The following is an 18,226-nucleotide window of genomic DNA, read 5'->3' as shown; positions in this document are numbered from 1 at the left end:
TGGCATGTACCAAGAGCCATACATATATTGTTTAATAAGAAAAGCATACTGCCTTATGCTCTCCCTAAGGTCTGTGACCGGCGCGCCCGCTCTATTCCCTCCCTTAGCAGCAGTCGCAGGCCCTGCCCAGGTAGCTAATGACGAGTGGGACACTGGGCTCAGTGCTGGCGGTCCCGGGGCACATCCACATGTTCCTGCCCCATTGCTTGGATTTGGGGCCTTTTGTCTTCTAAGTAGTCGGCACAGTATGTGCCTATCACAGTCTCACTATTTTTCTCCGCTTATCGGGGGGACAAATGGACCCTTCCGAGAGCCTCCGCAGACACCCCTCGCTTCTTCACCGGGGGTGCTGGCCCAGGCCCTGTAGGGACGCGGAGCCGCGCACGCGGCCTGGCCTTGTCTCTCTAACTGTGTCTCATCTCTTTGCCAGCAAGTCTGCGTGGCTTTGACATGCTCCTGGATGACGGGTGCTCCATCCACACTGAAATGCCCAGGTAAGGAGGCCTCTCCGCCCGCAGGGCCAGACCCCATGTCGGCTGCCATCACCAGGGACTGGCCTTGGCCCCTCGGATTCTCACACTGGCCACGTGTCCTGTTTTTAAGCGGGGAGAGGCTTTGGGTGGGAAAGGAAAGACTGGAGGAGGTAGTATGGTTTGTGCATTCTTTTAATTGGAGAAAGACAATGGTTCCTTCTCATCATGGGTGTGTTTCTTCGTATAAAACAAGATGCCTTTTCAGGCGGGACAGTTCTTGCGTAGGACTCTCCGGAGAATGCAGCCAGTCTGGCATCCGCACCCACTAAATGCCAGTCATATTCGCAGCCATTGGATAGCCCAGACACCCTGGCACATTTTCAGCTGCCTTCAGGAGGCGGCGCTGCCCCCAGCTGGGAGCTGCCGATGAGCTTCCCTGGGCAGTGTCGTGGGAACAGGAGCGGCTGCGCTTACGCCCTGTTCTGCTCTGGCCCGAGCCCCCGTGGGCAGAAGAAGGCGCCGGAGGAACGGCTTCACTTATCGAGGAGGCGGCAGGGGGCTCAGTCCTCAGGAATGGGGCTCATGAGGATTTGTGAGACAGACTGGGGGGGGGGGGGGGGCTTGAGACGGCGCGCGAACCGCCTTCCTGCCTGGCCCTGGCTTATCCCCTGCCGTGTGGCAGCCACCGAGAGACTGTCTCCATCCCTGAGAGCGAGGGGTCTGTTGTGACCGGGCCGGACACCATGCGGGAGCACTGCAGGCAGGCCAGTGGCTGGCAGGTTCTCAGGACAGGACAGGACAGGACAGGGCAGGGCCTTGATCGCCACCCTGGACCCCTCTTGTTCAGGGTGGGTCTGCTCCGGCCAACCCCAGTTTGCCTTGCAGTTACCTGGAGAGTTCAGGGCATGCACTGTGGAGTCTCTTCTCTAGCTGGCTTATTAAACTAGTCCTTGCCACCCCCAGTGAGCCCCTAAGACAGGTTCCGGGGTCATAAATACAACTCTGTCCATCTCCTCCCTTTTCCAGTGATAGTTGGCTGTCTCGAGCTGGAACCTTTCTAGACCGGCTTTTAATCTGGCTTGGGATTCGCCAGGACTAGACCTCCCAAGAGGATCTCTCCCGGACAGCACAGTGCTCACCAACGGAAATTCTCTCCACCTGCAGTTCCAGCCTGTTTCTTCGAGCGTGTGCCTCAGCCTCGCAAGAGTGTGTGTCCGCTTCCTCCACTGGGTATCGAGGTTTCAGGCCGGGGCTAGAGCTGGGCCTGCCAGTGGGTGACCTGGACGGACGGCCGGGATGGGAAGGGGCCAGATTGGCCCCCCTCTCTGGGCGCAGTTCAATCCCAAGCCCCCAGTAAATAGTGTCTCTTGGACCTTTCTTACACTAGGGGCCGCAGTGACTTACCTGATGGAAGCTGGTCTGTCTCCCCAGAACAGTGACTACCCAGAGTGTTTGAGTTCAGAGCTAGGCCCCGTGGGGCCTCACGGCGGTGCACCCTCCCGCCGCAGGAGCGCTGCTCGCTCAGGTGCAGTGCGACCCTCCGCGCCAGTCCCTCCAAGCCCCACTCCGGGCATCTGCAGAGCCTTGGTGAAAATGCCCGAGGGGTGTCCTTCCACCCTGGTTCCCGGGCCCCGGCCGGTCACCACGGCCCTCGCCAGGCCGAGCGGCCTCCTCGTTTCTCCTGCCCCCTTCTGCCCACCCTGCTTTCCCTCTTCCCGAAAACTGCTCCGGGGGCCCCGCTCACGGCCACCGGGCTCTGCCTCACCACGGAACGGGCCAGCGCGGAGCGTTTTGCGTTGCCGAGAGCGTAGGACTTACCGCAGGTACTTCGGCGGTTTCCTGCCTGTGGCCCAGGTGCTGCCAGCTCTAGACAGGCCAAGTGCGGACCAGGGCCACTGACGTGGTTGTGTGCGTGTGCCATCGGGGTGGGCGAGCTTCCCCGGTCGGGCAGCACACACGTGGGGGCAGGTGTTCTCCGTGACCCCGGCGGGATGGCTGTTCCCGAGGGAAGCTCTTACCTCATTTTCTGAGACCATGAGAGAACCACGGGAGCTCCGGGGAGACTAACGTGCATCGGCACCGCTACAATCGCGTATGACAGGCACCCCCACTTACAGATGACTCTGCGCTCCCTAGTCGGCCCTCAAATGGGGCCACGTTTTTGCAAAGTCACATTTTGCTTTGGTTGGGGAAACTCCATCACCGCCCTGAGCCACGGGACACCGCGTGGCCGAGGAGAAGGCTTTCTGGAGCGCTGGGAGCCGGGCAGCAGCGGCCTGGGCCTGGGCCCGGGCCCGGCACAGGAACCCCCTGCTCCGTGAGGCCCCCGCAAGAGCCAGGCTCTGTTCCTTTCCACCAGCGCCTCCCCGGTGACCTTGAACCTAATCTCGTGGCCTCTCAAGCCTTGCCATCTCCACCCGTGCAGGAGGCCTGATAAAGCTTTCTGAGGACACTTCTAATCCCAGCGTGTCTTCAGGAGAACGCCTCATGCTGCTGTGGGCGGTGGCCGTGTAGCCCGCCCTGGCTGGCGCCTCGCCCATCACACAGCACGCGGTGGCTCCGTTGGTCCCCTGCCGAGGAACATGACCTCTGGCCTTTCCCCTGTCCCTCTCCTAGGAGCTTTGCCCTAGGGACTGGTGATTGAAGCAGGAATTTCAGGAGCGTGCAAGGAACACTGGGCATGAGGACTGAATCCTGTGCCTGCCTCGTCCCCTCATCCCAGGCCTGCCCCAGTGGTAGGTAGGGACCGAGAAGACCGTCCTTCCCTGTTCCCTGCTGTGAGATGCGGGACCGTTGCAAGACGGCCCACAACGGCCACTCAAGCCCCCCATCCCCTCAGGTCACCAGGTTCTGCAACAAGGACGGGAGGGGGTCCTGCAGATTTATAAGACATCCAAGTGAAGCACAAAGCCTTAATGTTAGGGGTGACTCTTGGGACCAAGTCGGGACAGTGGCTCATTTCAGAGGGAGGGGAGGCTATGTCCGTTTCTTGACTTGGGTGGTGCTTACAAGGAGGTTTTGCACATTTATCCGTATTGTTTTACAATAAAGATTTCTTTTCCCTAAGATTTTTTTTATTTTTTTAAAGATTTTATTTTATTTGAGAGAGAGAGAGAAAAACGGCATGAGAGAGGAGAGGGTCAGAAGAAGCAGGCTCCCCGCCCAGCCCAGAGCCCGATGCGGGACTTGAACCCAGGACTCCGGGATCACAACCCGAGCTGAAGGCAGTCGCCCAACCACCTGAGCCACCCAGGCGCCCCCCCTAAGATTTTATTTTTAAGTAATCTCCACACCCAACGTGGGTCTCGAACTCACAACCCCGAGATCAAGAGTCGCCCGCTGTACTGAGGCAGCCAGGTGCCCCTACAATAAAGATGTTTTTAAAATACCTGCTTTTTCCCTTCCTCACTCCCTTTACCACATAAAGACAGAGCCTGTGGGACGGAGCCCAGCGAAGCCGCACGCGGGCGGGGCATGTAACGGGTGGTGGCGCCGGCCGCCCGGGGGCCTGACTGCAGGCCAGTGTCAGCACCCCGAGAGGCGGGTTCCGCAGACCGTGCCCCTCGGAGAGGCAGCGGCGGTGAAAGGAAGCTGTGCTTAGCTGGCTGGGTGGTGCCATGCTGCGGAGGGCAGCCCCACCTGCCGCTGGCAGCGTGGCTCTCTCCTGAACGGCCCAGGAATGGCTCAGGAGAGGCCACTTCCTGTTTCTGAGGGCTGACCTTTCCCCGCTTCTGAGAGCCACGTCCAACTGCTCCATAGGACTTTCCAACACCACACGGCATGGTCTCAGAAGAAACACAATGCCTTCACCTCTGAAGTAGCTGGATGGCCTGGAGGAGCGAGTGGAGAGAGGAGAAGCCCTGAACTAGTGACCAGCACTAGGCGGGGAGGGGGTGCCCCTCACGGCCTCTCGGGCCCTGGACGGGCCTGCCTCGCATGGGATGAAAACATCAAATGCTCAGCAGCAACATGAGGCTAAAGATGTAGTAGCCTGGCCGGACGGTAAAACCATCCAGGGCACCATTTTAACCTTCCTGGGGCGATTCCCAGACCTTGCCAGAGGAGCAGCTGGGGTTTTCGTCCCGTCGAGGCCAGGGACCGCCCCCCTCCCTTCAGGGGTGACAGCACTCTGTGAAGCTCGCCCAGCTCCAGGGTATGTGACTACTCCCCGCACCCCATCTTCAGCTGCTTCCCCGGCTGCCTGAGATCCAACCGTGAGCAGCTCCAAGTCGGCCTTGGGGCTGGCACACCTGACCTTGGATTTCAAACATACTTGACCTCTGCCTTCCAAGAGTCTTAGGGCCTGACGGACTAGTTTCCTTTTGTGGGGTTAATTTGCTGGCTAGAAACATGCCCCACCTCATGATACGTCTACACCCAAGCATCTCAGGAGTGTGGTAGGGGAACTTTGATCAGGAAGGCCTTCCCTTGTTTGTAGGTGCGAGCACAGTCCTCCCGCCCACTCTGACTTTTCCCTACGAATGTTAGGGATTTCCCCTGCTCTTTGCTTCTGCTCTGTCTTCTCTGGGACACTGGACTGTGGACAACCACATGACCAAAACCCGCCATCCATCTGCCCCACCAATTCGTAAGAGAGAGTCCTGGTGAGCAAACAGTCTTCCACAGGCTCAGAAACAGTACCCCGCCCCCCAAAACTGTTGCCGACCACAGCACCCAAGAATCTTCAGTATGTCTGGGAAGGATGCAGTGTTTGCAAGTACCACATTAAATCCAGCGCTACGGGCTTTTCAGGCACTATTTACAACACCAGGGACCTCTGTTTTGCCAATCTTCAAAGCCAAGATGGGCAGTGACTTCACACAACAGCATCAAGCCTGCTGAGGAATGACACAGGCTCACGCTGTACCAGCTGATCGTGAGGGCTGAGCCTGACATGCACTCTCCTGAGACCTAGATCAGGGCAGTCCCACTCGTTGTGTCCTTTCCAGGGAGAGGGAACAAAACAATCAATTAATAGATCTTAGTATTCAGACATCAATTTAATAATGGGACCAAGGGTCGGCAGTCATCCACAGCAAAGCTCCTTAACTGGCTATCACATGGTTGGGGGGCGGTGCAGCTGGTTTCCTTCTACTGGGTCTTTTTCCACGTTCTTTTCTCTTGACCTGGGAGTGACCAAAAGGATTCAGCTTTCTATACACAGTTAGGAGGGACTACCAACCTCTATTTACACTTGGGTTCAAGTTCAGAGCCATCTTAAACAGCATAGCAAAGCGGGGGAAAAGCACAGATCCTGGGACCAGGTTCAGATTCCAACACAAGCATGTTAACGGGGTGACAACAGGCAAACGTTATCTTGAGTTTCTGCGGTAACATGGGGAGAGCATCACCCCAGCTGCCCCCAGCGGTTACAGCATGGGCCCCAGTCCCCGGCCCGGGCGCGCGGCCGAGCATGGCTCCTGCAGGGCTCGCTCTGCTGGGCAGGGCAGGACTCAGCGGGTGGCTGAGCCTCTGAGGTAGCCCCGAACCCCAAACATTCACCACAGGCAAGAAATAGGAACTCAAACTGGTGTAGGGGCTGAGTGAGAAAAACCGCACGCGGTGTTCAATAAATACTAGTTATTTACAAGTCTTGCCGGGACAAGGACATTGGGTATCTGTACACAGGCGCTGAGTCCAGATGCTAGTTTTGAGGGGGAAAAGCATATGGTGGTGAGTCGCAATACTCTTTTGCCTGGACCCCTTTCACTTGATTGATGGGTTAAATAACATGGTTTTAACAATCATATGCTTAATACTCATCCTAAAAACCACCCAAGCCCTAAATAAGCACACTTACACTAAGCATGTGTGTATGTGTGTGTACGTACACACGGAAACCACGAGGTAGTTTAAATCACCATTAAAAACAAACCAGTACTTTCCCGAATTCTCTGCCACGAGTGGTGGCCAGTGGCTGTGCACACGAGCTGCTTCAAATTGTGGGTTAAATGAAAACCAGAACTCAAGAAATTCCAGGAGAGTGAAGCATTTACAAGTAAACAGTAAACACAGCTGTATCTTCCTTCCTCCGTCTCTGAGAAGGAGGCTGTGACTGCTCGAAGTTAACGGGCCGAGTTCTGTGTATTTCCTCTAACACTAAAGAACACAGCCTTCCGATTCTGTACAACGTCCGAAGCGTCTCAGTAGATTCTATTTTACATCTTTCCTCTCCCTGTTTTTGTGGAGGATTCAATACAATCTCTATATATACATTTTAAACATTATTTCTGAACTTCATTTGGAATTCCTTAAATAAAAAAATAATCGCCATTCTCCAGCTTCTTGGGAAAGTGCCAGACTAAGCCCCTGACTGAGCTACTGCTCGGTGTCTGGAGAAATCCCCATCCCACAGCCCCCAGGCCGAAAAAGGGCAACGAATTCACACTACACGGGAAAAAGCAACATCTATTGTTCTTAGAGTCTGACTCTCTTCCGCACAGCAAGAAAAGTCTCTTCATAGGTACGCCAATGCTGTTTTAGGTTGCTAAGGAAATAGGGCCCTCTCAAGCCAGAGCAGGAAAGTCCTCAGGGTCATCCGGGTTGGGAGCAACGTCTTGTGTCTAAAGAAGAGAAAAGTTTAGAAACCAACAGTCACTTTACCCATTCCCACTTGGGCAGAGCCCTCTGAGAAATCCGTGCCCGCTCTCACCCAGGGGAGGCGCTGATGGGGGGTGCGGCCCAGACACCCTGGGGAGAGGCAGGCCCCCTGTACGAAGAGGAGACACACGGGGGTATCACAGAAGGGTGCCTCTCCCTTCTCAGACCTGCTCCTGTCCCCTCTGCAGGATGGCCAGCAGTGCCCGCCTCTCTCCTTCCCTCCCACAAACCCTTACCGAGTGACCCTTTTTGTATCTGGCACTACATGATATGGAATGTTTACTACAGGGAGATACAAGGTTGATTAGAGACAGTTCCTGCCTGCCCTGGGGGCCCCTGAGGTTAGGGGAGAAGCCCTGAGGAGGTCACAGTGTGGTATCTTCAGCCAACAGATGGCCGGTGAACGGCCCACAGGAGGGGCGCCCACTGCAGTCTGGGGGCAGAACGCACATCACGGTCAGGTAGGGCTTTCCAGAAGAGAAGGTTCTTCCAGAGATAAGCCTCAGTGAAGGAGCAAAGAGAACAAAGATCCCAAAACAGAGCAACTTGACGGTGAAGGGGTGGGGGCCTGAGGGCAGGTCTGAGCTGGAAGAGCACAGGATGCATAGATTTGTTCAGAAAACACTGACGAAGTCCCTACTACACACTTACACTGTGCTAGGCACAGGGAAACCGATAATGAGCAAAAGCAGACACGGTTTCTGTCATCCACTGGAGAGACGGCAGACACTGGTCAGTGATCACACCGGTGAGAAAACAATTACAAATGAAGATAATGCTTCACAGAAAAATAAAATTCTTTGCTCCAGGACTGGTCTGGAAGGAAATGTGCCCAAAGAAGACTCCTGTGAGGAAGCGAGGTCAGAGGATCTATTACTCTAGGTGAGCAGGCAAAGGGGTAGGAGAAGGACTATCAGGTGCCCAGGCCCTGTGGGGTCAGGAACATGCTTGTCTGAAGAACTAGAGGTAGAGCGGTGTTGGCTGAGAAGTGGGGAAGAATGGTTTGAGGTGAGAAGGCGAGCCTGGGGAAGTCACAAGGAGGCCCTGAAGGCTTAGGGAAGGTTCTGTCTGCCCTAAAGCACCATAAGGGCACAGCGCATACAGTCAGCTCACAGTAAGTAACCATCAGGTGATCTGACTGGATCCCAAGCCCGGGGGCCTTGTCTGAGCAGATGAGTGAGTTTTTCGCTGGTTCTGAGCGGGCGTTCACAGCAGACGGTGGATCTCCCTGGTGACCGTGGAGGCCAAGGCTACTGAATGGTCTGTACCCAACTATGTCCATGCTGCTGCCATCATTGTTCCAAACACCTCGATGTCAGACCCACACTAGACAGGGGCGTGCACAGCAGACCCTGATGGTCCTCCCAGCGGCACAGCCTGGGGCATCCTCATCCTCTCACTTCCTGTGAGAAAACCACCCCAGACCTAGAATACAAACACTCACCACCACTTCTGCTCTGGGTCCGTAGTTCTCTGCCCTTCTGATCCTTCCCCGGCCTCCCCGTGTTCCACCTCTGGCTCCGCGCCCAGGCCGAGGGAGGTTACCAAAATTAATCTCCAGCTGGGATGTGATGTCATTCGCTGCTTTCCGGAAAACGTGGGCATCATCTTCATAGTCATCCTTTACCATCTGAAACAGTTACAGCATCTCAGCATCACACACACACACACACACACACACACACACACACGTCTCCATGGACACTCACTCAGCTTAGCGGCCCAGAGCTACGCCGCCGGGGAGCCGACACGGCATCATGCTGGGACAGCGCCCCCCCAACCGCGTGTCATCGGCACTGGACCGCAGGGCAAGGCAGACGGGGCGACCTGGTGCTCTGGTTCCAGCACGGGGGGGATCTGCCCATTTCCCAGCCATGTGTTCTCACACTCACGGCCTTCATCCAGACATCTCTGAACTCACTATTAATTCAAGTGGGACCAAGTTTCTATCAGTTTGGCAGGTTAAGATGTAAGATTTGACGTGCCTAACAGCAATCGATATAAATGTTTCACATCTAAATGTATTTTGCTGAGATTAAAAAAGTTTTAATTTCTGTCTTCTATTTGTTCACAAATGCTACTTTGATAAATAAGGAAATATCACCTTCCTAGAATAGAACTTGATGGAAAAACTCTTTTCAGTGTGGGTGCTGACTGTACAAATACCGTATGTTAAAAACTGCATGATTTACAATAAACAATTCTGACTCAAAATACAGGGAAATAGTAGAACAACAGAGTCTGGTTATCAGAGGATCACCACCGACGCGGCAGGAAGAACCCAAGCTGCTTTTTAAGAACAATTTCGGTCAAAATACTTTGAGAAATGACATTTTAAGAGGTCAAAATAAGTTCTGTGTCTTGTTAAAAGAAAACTACATTAAATATATCTTGTTCCAAATTTGATTTGGCTTCAATTCCTAATAATAGATAAAACAAGCCTCTCACTTTTGAATAAAATATAAATCTACAGGAAATATGCCAGTGGTCTAAGATGAGAATCTCCGAAGCGCTATAATGCTAAACTTTATTCCTATAACTCGTCCAGGAAATGGAACCAAGTTTCCCTGAACGTATCAAGCCCTTCTGGCCACGTGCTCATTACAGATTCCATGTTGAACACTCGTACTGCCTTCAAAGCTGCACGTTAAAATAAAGCAGAGACCTTAGGTAAATGGACTGCTGAAGCTAAAAGGGTGAAAGAACGAACAGTTCAGGAGCACTGGCACTCTGGTAAAAAGGTAGACACAAAAAAACCCAGTAAGAGGCAAAATAACAGCCCCCTGCGTGCTTCTGCGAACAGCAGGCTCTCGGCTCTCGGCTCCGGGGCAGAGCCCGCAGGTGGCCGTGCCTCGGGGCTGGGCCGAGCGTGCTCTGAAGGGGCCCCGCGCACGTCACAGGCTGCTGTCGCTCTGGACTCGGCGAACATGAGGCGTCACCGCAGTGCTCTATCTCTAAGGGTGCCCAGCAGAAAGTAAACTAGTAACCCCAAGATTTGGCTTTTGTTGCTTTCGGAACAATTCCTGGCTAAAACCTTCAGTGCCCTAAGATTAACAAGGACCAAAGACATGTGCCTTCCTGAGACCAAGCCGGATGAGTCAGCTAACCCAGTTGCTTCAGATATTCCAAGAGACCTCTCTCTGGAGCCAGGGAGGATGAATCTGGTGTGGATGCAGGAAAAACAGCTTCTATTTTTACCGAACATGTCAACTGCACATTTCACATCCTGACAGCACACTTGTTTTAGGCAAAGCTTTATTTACAATGCCCCAGAACCAAAAAGAATAAAAGTGAGTAGGAAAAGAGCCAACCCAGGTAGCTGATGGACTTGTAGAAATACCTCACAGAGATTTCCAAGAGAATAAAATAAGGCTCTGGCCTCCAATGCTGCCGGTGTAGAAAAAGCCACTTCTAGTGGGACAGCTCGAAACTTACTAGTAAGGCATCTAGGAGATCGGACTCCCCAAAACGGTAGGCGGGAGGGGATCCTGGATCATGAACAACCCTCTAATGAAAGTATTCATTCAAAGAATACAACTAGTCAAAGTGTAAATGGAAACACAGACAATCCTACATAGCACAAAAGTCCCAAGTTTCTAACGGAAAATCAACGAATGGTATCCGGCAGAAAGGAAGAGTTTGTTCACCACCATCACCGACAGACAGACGTGTAGCAGGATAAACAGCTGCGACTGAATGATGGCAATTCTAAATTTTAAAATGAGACTGCTTCAGCGTGCCCTTAAGTTCAGGAACGTAAATGGACTGTGATTAAATGGCGTGCTCACCATCCAAACAATCTCTGCGGGAGATCTTTCCAAAGCCGAGGCCTCCCCGGGCTGAACACAAACTATGAGAAATAAGGGCCTGACAGGAGGGAAGAACACTGTGAGTGATCCCGAGCGCGCCGCCTGGCTCTTGGGGGCTCCTCCTCAGAGCAGAGGGGGGCAGAGCTGCTGCAATTAACAGAGCACAGAATTCCGGTCAGTTTAAAATGGTCCACTACTCCCAATTAAATGCTCTTATGAAGAGTCTGAGCTGCAACTACTCTAATCATGGAATGCACAGTTATCCTGTGAAATGGCATTGTTTGTGAAACACTGTACCTCTATTTTGAGACAAAAATGAAATGCCATTATCATACAGTATTTGCACAGTCAAAGCACAGTTCTGGGTTGAGCAGAAAATGCACTGTCACCGTAACTGCTTTGTATGAAGTGTCAATAGGTCAAGTTTCAGCTCTTCTTATGAACAATACAGATAGAGATCCAGATAAAATTAGGGACATATCGTATCTGATTACTCCTAGGTAGAAACTAGCATGCCAACTACTAATGTCCCGTTTTCACCCTAGAAGTGGAAAGGGTCCATTTGGTTTCTAGTGAGGTAATCTAGAAGATTACCTCTAGAGAAGAAAATGTCATGCTTACATCATCTCTATACTTGGACTTGTGTATCACCACCGCTTTGGAAGGGACAGTGGACTCAGGTTTCCGGATATTAAACTCAGGCTTTGGTCTGGTCTGTTCTTGAAGATTTTTCCATTCATCGAGGGTCATCTCTTGAACTTGAGTTTCCTCTTCTAACTCCAACTCAGGAACTCTATGAAGAAGTAGAAGTTTTTGATGGGTCTAAAATGTCTATTTCCTCAAAGACAAAGTCATTACTATTCGTTTACCATACTTTCATGGTCCCGCATCTCAAATTTACGTAAGGTAAGACAATCTCTGAACCATAAAGCTTCCTTATTTTAATCATTTTATGCCATCACTGCCAACTGAAGGTAATTCCTGTCTGTTTTCTTTTTTTTAAAATAATCTCTATGCCCAATGTGGGGCTTGTTACTCAGACGCCTGAGATTGGGAGCCGCACGTCCCACCGACTGAGCAAGCCAGGCACCCCACTTCCTGTCTGCTTCAAAACTGTCTTTGAAAAATGGGAACATCACCATCCCATTAACATTACACTTCACCTCCAGCCAGCCCCCTCCCAGATGGCATCATACACAAAATGAGACAACTGCAGACGAAAAGGGAGAAGCTGTTGCATCAGAACAAATATATAGGCAACCATGAACAGAGTTATAAAACAGTGGGTTACAAATACATAGTTTTGTAAATATCCTCTTTAAATTCATGAGATTTTAAAAGAAAACAGAGGATATATATATCAATGGACTAGAATTCAGAGACCAGAAATAAATCCTCACATTTACAATAAATTGATTTTTTTCAAGCCAGTGCCAAAGACAATTCAGAGGAGAGAGCAGAGTCTTTTCAACAAATGGTGCTGGGAAAACAGGATATCCATATGCAAAAGAAGGAAGTTGGACCCCTACCTCACACCATAAATGTAAGAGTTAGAAATATAAACCCCTAGAAGACGACACAGGCATAAACCTCCATGCTCTTGGTTAGATTAGGCAGTGCTGACACCAAAAGCACAGGCAGCAAAAGAGAAAGTAGATAAACTGGACATCACCAAAACTTCTGAAAACTTTTGTGCTGCAAAGGACACCATTAAGAAAGTGAAAAGACAACCCATGGAATGGTAGAAAATATTTGCAAATCATGTATCTGATAAGGGACTTACATCTTTTTTTTTTTTTTTTTTTTTTTTTTTTAAAGATTTTATTTATTTATTTGAGAGAGAGAGAGAGCACATGAGAGGGGGGAGGGTCAGAGGGAGAAGCAGACTCCCCGCCGAGGAGGGAGCCCGATGCGGGACTCGATCCTGGGACTCCAGGATCATGACCTGAGCCGAAGGCAGTCGCTTAACCAACTGAGCCACCCAGGCACCCAAGGGACTTACATCTTGAATCCACAAAGGACGCTTACAACTCAATGAGAAGAAATAACCCAACTGAAAAATAGGCAAGGCTCTGAATAGACATTTTTCCAAAGAAGATCTACAAATAGCCAATAAGATGCTCAATATCATTAGCCATCAGGGAAATGCAAATCAAAACCACAATGACTTATACCCATTCCATACTCAGTAGGACGATTAGGATAAAAAAAGACATTTAACAGGTGTTGGTGAGGATGTGGAGAACTTGGAACCGTATTCATACATTGCTGGTGGGAATATGAAATGGTGTGGCCACTTTGGAAAACAGTCTGGCAAATCCTCAAAATGTAGTCTAGAGTTACCATCTGACCTAGCAATACCACTCCTAGGTATACACCCAAGAGAAAGACAACATATGTCCGTGGCAATTCGACAATGCTGTTTGTAGCAGCATTATTCATAATAGCCAAAAAGTGGAAACAGCTTGAATGTCCATCAACTGATGAACAGAGAGACAAAATATGGTATATATCTAATACCATGGAAAATTATTTGGCTATAAGAAGAAATGAAGTACTGATACATGTTACAACACGAATAAGCCTTGAAGACCTTATGCCAAACGAAATAAACCAGGCACAAAAAGTTTATGTACGATTCCATTTATATGAAATATCCAGAAAAGGCAAATTCATAGACACAAAAAGCAGATGTGTGGTAGCCAGGGACTGGGGGCAGGGAGGCCAGGGAATGACTGGTTAATGGGTATAGGGTGACAAAAACGTTCTGGAACTAGGTAACAGTGATAGTTGCATAACACTGTGAATGCAGTAAATGTCACTTAGTTGTACACTTTAAAATTATTAAAATTGTAAATTTTATGTTATATGTATTTAGCACCAATAAGAAAAGAGATGAAAAAGAAAGAAATGAAGCACTGACACATCCTATGGCATGGATGAACCTGAAAACATAATGCTAAGTGAAATAAGCCAGGCCCAAAAGGACAAATATTATATTCCACTTATATGAGGTACCTACAGCAGGCAAATTCAGAGAGATATAGAATAGAGGTTACCAGTGGTTAAGGGGAGGGAGTTAGGGGGATTTATTATTTCATGGATACAGTGTTTCTATTTGTGATGACGAAAATGTTCTGGAGATGGATGGTGGTAATGGTTGCACACGGTGTGAATGTAATTAATACCATTAAACTGTACACTCACAAGTGGTTAAAATGGCGATTTTTATGTTATATATGTTTTACAATTTTTAAAAACTAGTAACATAATATAACCCAAACCATTGAATTGTACAGTTTAAATGGCTGAATTTTATAGTATGGGAATTATATCTCAATAAAGTTTAAAAGAAAAAAAAATTAGGTGATGAATGGGAAGGGAATCAAATCCATAATATCTTCACAGAAGGGCTAATGTAACTTACGGTCCTAGGTTATAGGTTAATGATACAAAAACTATTAGTGAAATCAGGAGAGAAACCTAATCATAGAGCATCCAAAACAGGCATATTTATAAAGTAACTTTAAAATATCAAGCAAATGGTAGAAAAAACACCAGAGCAGTGGTTGCCTCTGAAGGAGCATGAGGGAAATTTCTGGCATGGTGGTAATATTCTATATTTTGATAGTGGAGTTTGGGTTCCACAAGTTTGTCAAAACAATGATTGTACACTTATTTTTATACATTTCACAATGTATAAAACTTGTTTAAGTTTTAGGGCGCCTGGGTGGCTCAGTTGGTTAAGCGACTGCCTTCGGCTCGGGTCATGATCCTGGAGTCCCGGGATCGAGTCCCACATCGGGCTCCCTGCTCAGCGGGGGGTCTGCTTCTCCCTCTGACCCTCGTCCCTCTCGTGCTCTCTGTCTCTCATTCTCTCTCTCAAATAAATAAATAAAATCTTAAAAAAAAAAAAATTTAAAAAAAAAAAACTTGTTTAAGTTTTATATCAGTTTAATTGGTAAATTAGGTGTTTAAAATTCTTTAAACTTTGCTATGTTGGAAAATTTTCATAATAAAATGTTAGAAAAATGCAAAATATTAAAATATCCCTATATATATGTATGCAAAAATATGAAAAGACATTAAGAATCTGTAATAGCAAAATACTGTAAATAACCCAAACTCGTCTAGAGAGAAATTTGGTAGAAAAATTATGGATATTAAACATGAATATTAAACCACTTAAAAAGAAATGAAGAATATCTCTATATATTACTATAGAGCATCTCCTGGATATGTTCATGAAGAAGCAAAGTGGAATGTACATTAGCATTCACCTGAGAAACAGTGAGACATACAAATGTATCAGGTATCTCCCCCTTTCTGGAAGTTCACATTAAGCTTTTACAAAAAGCCTACATCAGGGGCACCTGGGCGGCTCAGTTGGTTAAGCGACTGCCATTCGGCTCAGGTCATGATCCTGGAGTTCCGGGATCGAGTCCCGCATCGGGCTCCCTGCTCAGCATGGAGTCCGCTTCTCCCTCTGACCCTCCCCCCTCTCATGTGCTCTCCTCTCTCTCTCTAATAAATGAATAAATAAAATCTTAAAAAAAAAAAAAGTCCACATCAGTACCAGTTTCTGCAAACTGAAAGAATTCCAAAGAGAACTTTAGCTTTTATGAAAAAAGGCAAAAAAGTGAAAAATAGTATTCAGCTTTTATTGTGCAGTGCGGCAGAGTGTATGTATCCTGCGCAGCAAGAACAGCCTCAGCAAGCTCATTCCCTGGGAACTACACTCAGTATATCTCAGCATCAAGCTGACAGCTTTGAACCGTGTCTGGGAGCATCTGTGCTTTATCTCAATTTATTTTGTGCATCTGTTAACAAGATGTGTCCTAAAGTATTAGAAGAGCCTAAGCAGTTAATTTTTGGGTCTAGGAATGCTCAAAAAACTTTTAATATAAATTAATGGTAATCACTTCTTTGTTTTATGCCATTTTGGCCTATGAAATGTTTCAAAGGAATGCCCTACTTTCGGATAGCAGGGGAAACCTGTATACATATAGGTTTTATTTTAAAAAATTATAATATAGGCCAGAGAAAACACAGATAGAAGCTAGTTGGAAAGTGTAATGTTTTATCAGATTGAACTTTGGAAACACAAATGTTTTATAATTATAAAATAGATTTAAATTAAAATTCAATCTAAAATTTGAGAGCAAAATTAATAAAATTAACCTAATGTTTATCAAGTTGGTGATATAACCATCTGGAGAAACTATTTAAAGTGTCTTTAATATGACTTTGATTACTCATTTCTCTCTATATAACTTTTTAGTAATCATATTATTGGACACAGTGTTGGTAATGTTGTTTGTTACCTGTGTGTGTAGCAAATGAGTGATGTTACTGACAACTGGGATTTTTAGCATGGAAGTAAAAGAGAAACAAATGTAAGAAAGCTTTGCTAAAAACTTGTAGTCTTAAATTTCAAATGGAAATAATGAATAAACTCATAATATATTTTATCTAAAAAGTGTGTGCGTGTCCCAAAGAATAATCCAATCAAGAAATGGGCAGAAGACATGAACAGACATTTCTCCAAAGAAGACATCCAAATGGCCAACAGACACACGAAAAAGTGCTCAACATCACTTGGCATCAGGGAAATCCAAATCAAAACCTCAATGAGATACCACCTCACACCAGTCAGAATGGCTAAAATTAACAAGTCAGGAAACGACAGATGTTGACGAGGATGCGGAGAAAGGGGAACCCTCCTACACTGTTGGTGGGAATGCAAGGTGGTGCAGCCACTCTGGAAAACAGTATGGAGTTTCCTCAAAAAGTTACAAATAGAGCTACCCTATGACCCAGCAATTGCACTACTCGGTATTTACCCCAAAGATACAAATGTAGTGAACTGAAGGGGCACCTACACCCCAATGTTTATAGCAGCAACGTCCACAATAGCCAAACTATGGAAAGAGCCAAGATGTCCATCAACAGATGAATGGATAAAGAAAATGTGGTCTATATATACAATGGAATATTATGCAGCCATCAAAAAAAAAATGAAATCTTGCCATTTGCAATGACGTGGATGGAACTAGAGGGTATTATGCTAAGTGAAATAAGTCAATCAGAGAAAGACATGTATCATATGATCTCACTGATATGAGGAATTCTTAATCTCAGGAAACAAAATGAGGGTTGCTGGAGTGTGGGGGGTGGGAGGGATGGGGTGGCTGGGTGATAGACATTGGGGAGGGTATGTGCTATGGTGAGTGCTGTGAATTGTGTAAGACTGATGAATCACAGACCTGTACCTCTGAAACAAATAATACATTATATGTTAAAAAAAAAAAAAAATGAAGAAGAAGATAGTAGGAAGGGAAAAATGAAGGGGGGGGAATCGGAAGGGGAGACGAACCATGAGAGACTATGGACTCTGAGAAACAAACTGAGGGTTTTAGAGGGGAGGTGGGGTGGGGGGATGGGTTAGCCTGGTGATGGGTATTAAGGAGGGCATGTACTGCATGGAGCACTGGGTGTTATATAGAATGAATCACGCAACACTACATCAAAAACTAATGATGTAATATATGGTGACTAACATAACATAATAAAATTTAAAAATAAAATTAAAAAAAATTTTAAAAATAAAAAATAAAACGTGTGTGTATTTCTTAGCTCTGTCTACTTAAATGTCCTAGAAACAATCAAGAACCTAGTAGCAGTGAGCACCCCTAGTGCTCAGACTGTGGTCTCTAACTCCCATATTCTATTAAAGGAAAATGGCTCTCTTTGGAAAAATGACTCTGTGTGAGGTATTTTGTATTGGGTAGGAAGTATAGATGATGAGCTCAGAACACATCTTACCAAAATGCAAGAAAGCCATTAAAGATGACTGTGTGTAAAGGATCAAGAATCAATTTGAAGAAGTTCCCTCTAGCTAAAAAAAATGGGTTAAAGAACCCATAAGAATAAAAAATTCAGTGGGTTGAAATACGTGAAATATGTTTAAATCTCTAAGTTCATAATGACACTTAAGAAAAGTCACTCATAGCTCGGAAGTATGATAGGGAACCGAACCAACTCACTATTCTAAAAGGTACTTCTAGTACCTTTTATTTATCCTACATTTCTTTTTTTTTTTTTTTTTTTAAGATTTTATTTATTTATGTATTAGAGAGTGAGAGAGAGAGAAACAGCATGAGAGGGGAGAAGGTCAGAGGGAGAAGCAGGCTTGCCGCTGAGCTGGGAGCCCGATGTGGGACTCGATCCCAGGACTCCAGGATCATGACCTGAGCCGAAGGCAGTCGCTTAACCAACTGAGCCACCCAGGCGCCCCTATCCTACATTTCTTAAACAAACTTCTACCTCACTATAATCAACTAG

General features: G+C 47.5%; 1 protein-coding gene across 2 annotated transcripts in view; it reads right to left on the bottom strand.

Annotated features, from left to right (window-relative positions):
* Positions 1 to 5,454: 5,454 nt before the first annotated feature.
* HABP4 (hyaluronan binding protein 4) overlaps positions 5,455 to 18,226 on the bottom strand; it is a 42,403-nt gene continuing 29,631 nt past the window's right edge. For both annotated transcript variants that reach the window (XM_036074730.2, XM_036074731.2), the window contains exons 6-8: positions 11,504 to 11,675; positions 8,518 to 8,703; positions 5,455 to 7,036 (exon numbers count right to left, since the gene is read on the bottom strand). In XM_036074730.2, the coding sequence (XP_035930623.1) occupies positions 6,980 to 7,036; positions 8,518 to 8,703; positions 11,504 to 11,675 (415 nt within the window). In that variant the 3' untranslated portion in view covers positions 5,455 to 6,979. The remainder of the gene's footprint in view (positions 7,037 to 8,517; positions 8,704 to 11,503; positions 11,676 to 18,226) is intronic.

Source organism: Halichoerus grypus, chromosome 14 (genome assembly GCF_964656455.1).
Source record: "Halichoerus grypus chromosome 14, mHalGry1.hap1.1, whole genome shotgun sequence".
Taxonomy (NCBI): domain Eukaryota; kingdom Metazoa; phylum Chordata; class Mammalia; order Carnivora; family Phocidae; genus Halichoerus; species Halichoerus grypus.
This window is presented reverse-complemented; position numbering and strand designations above follow the sequence as displayed.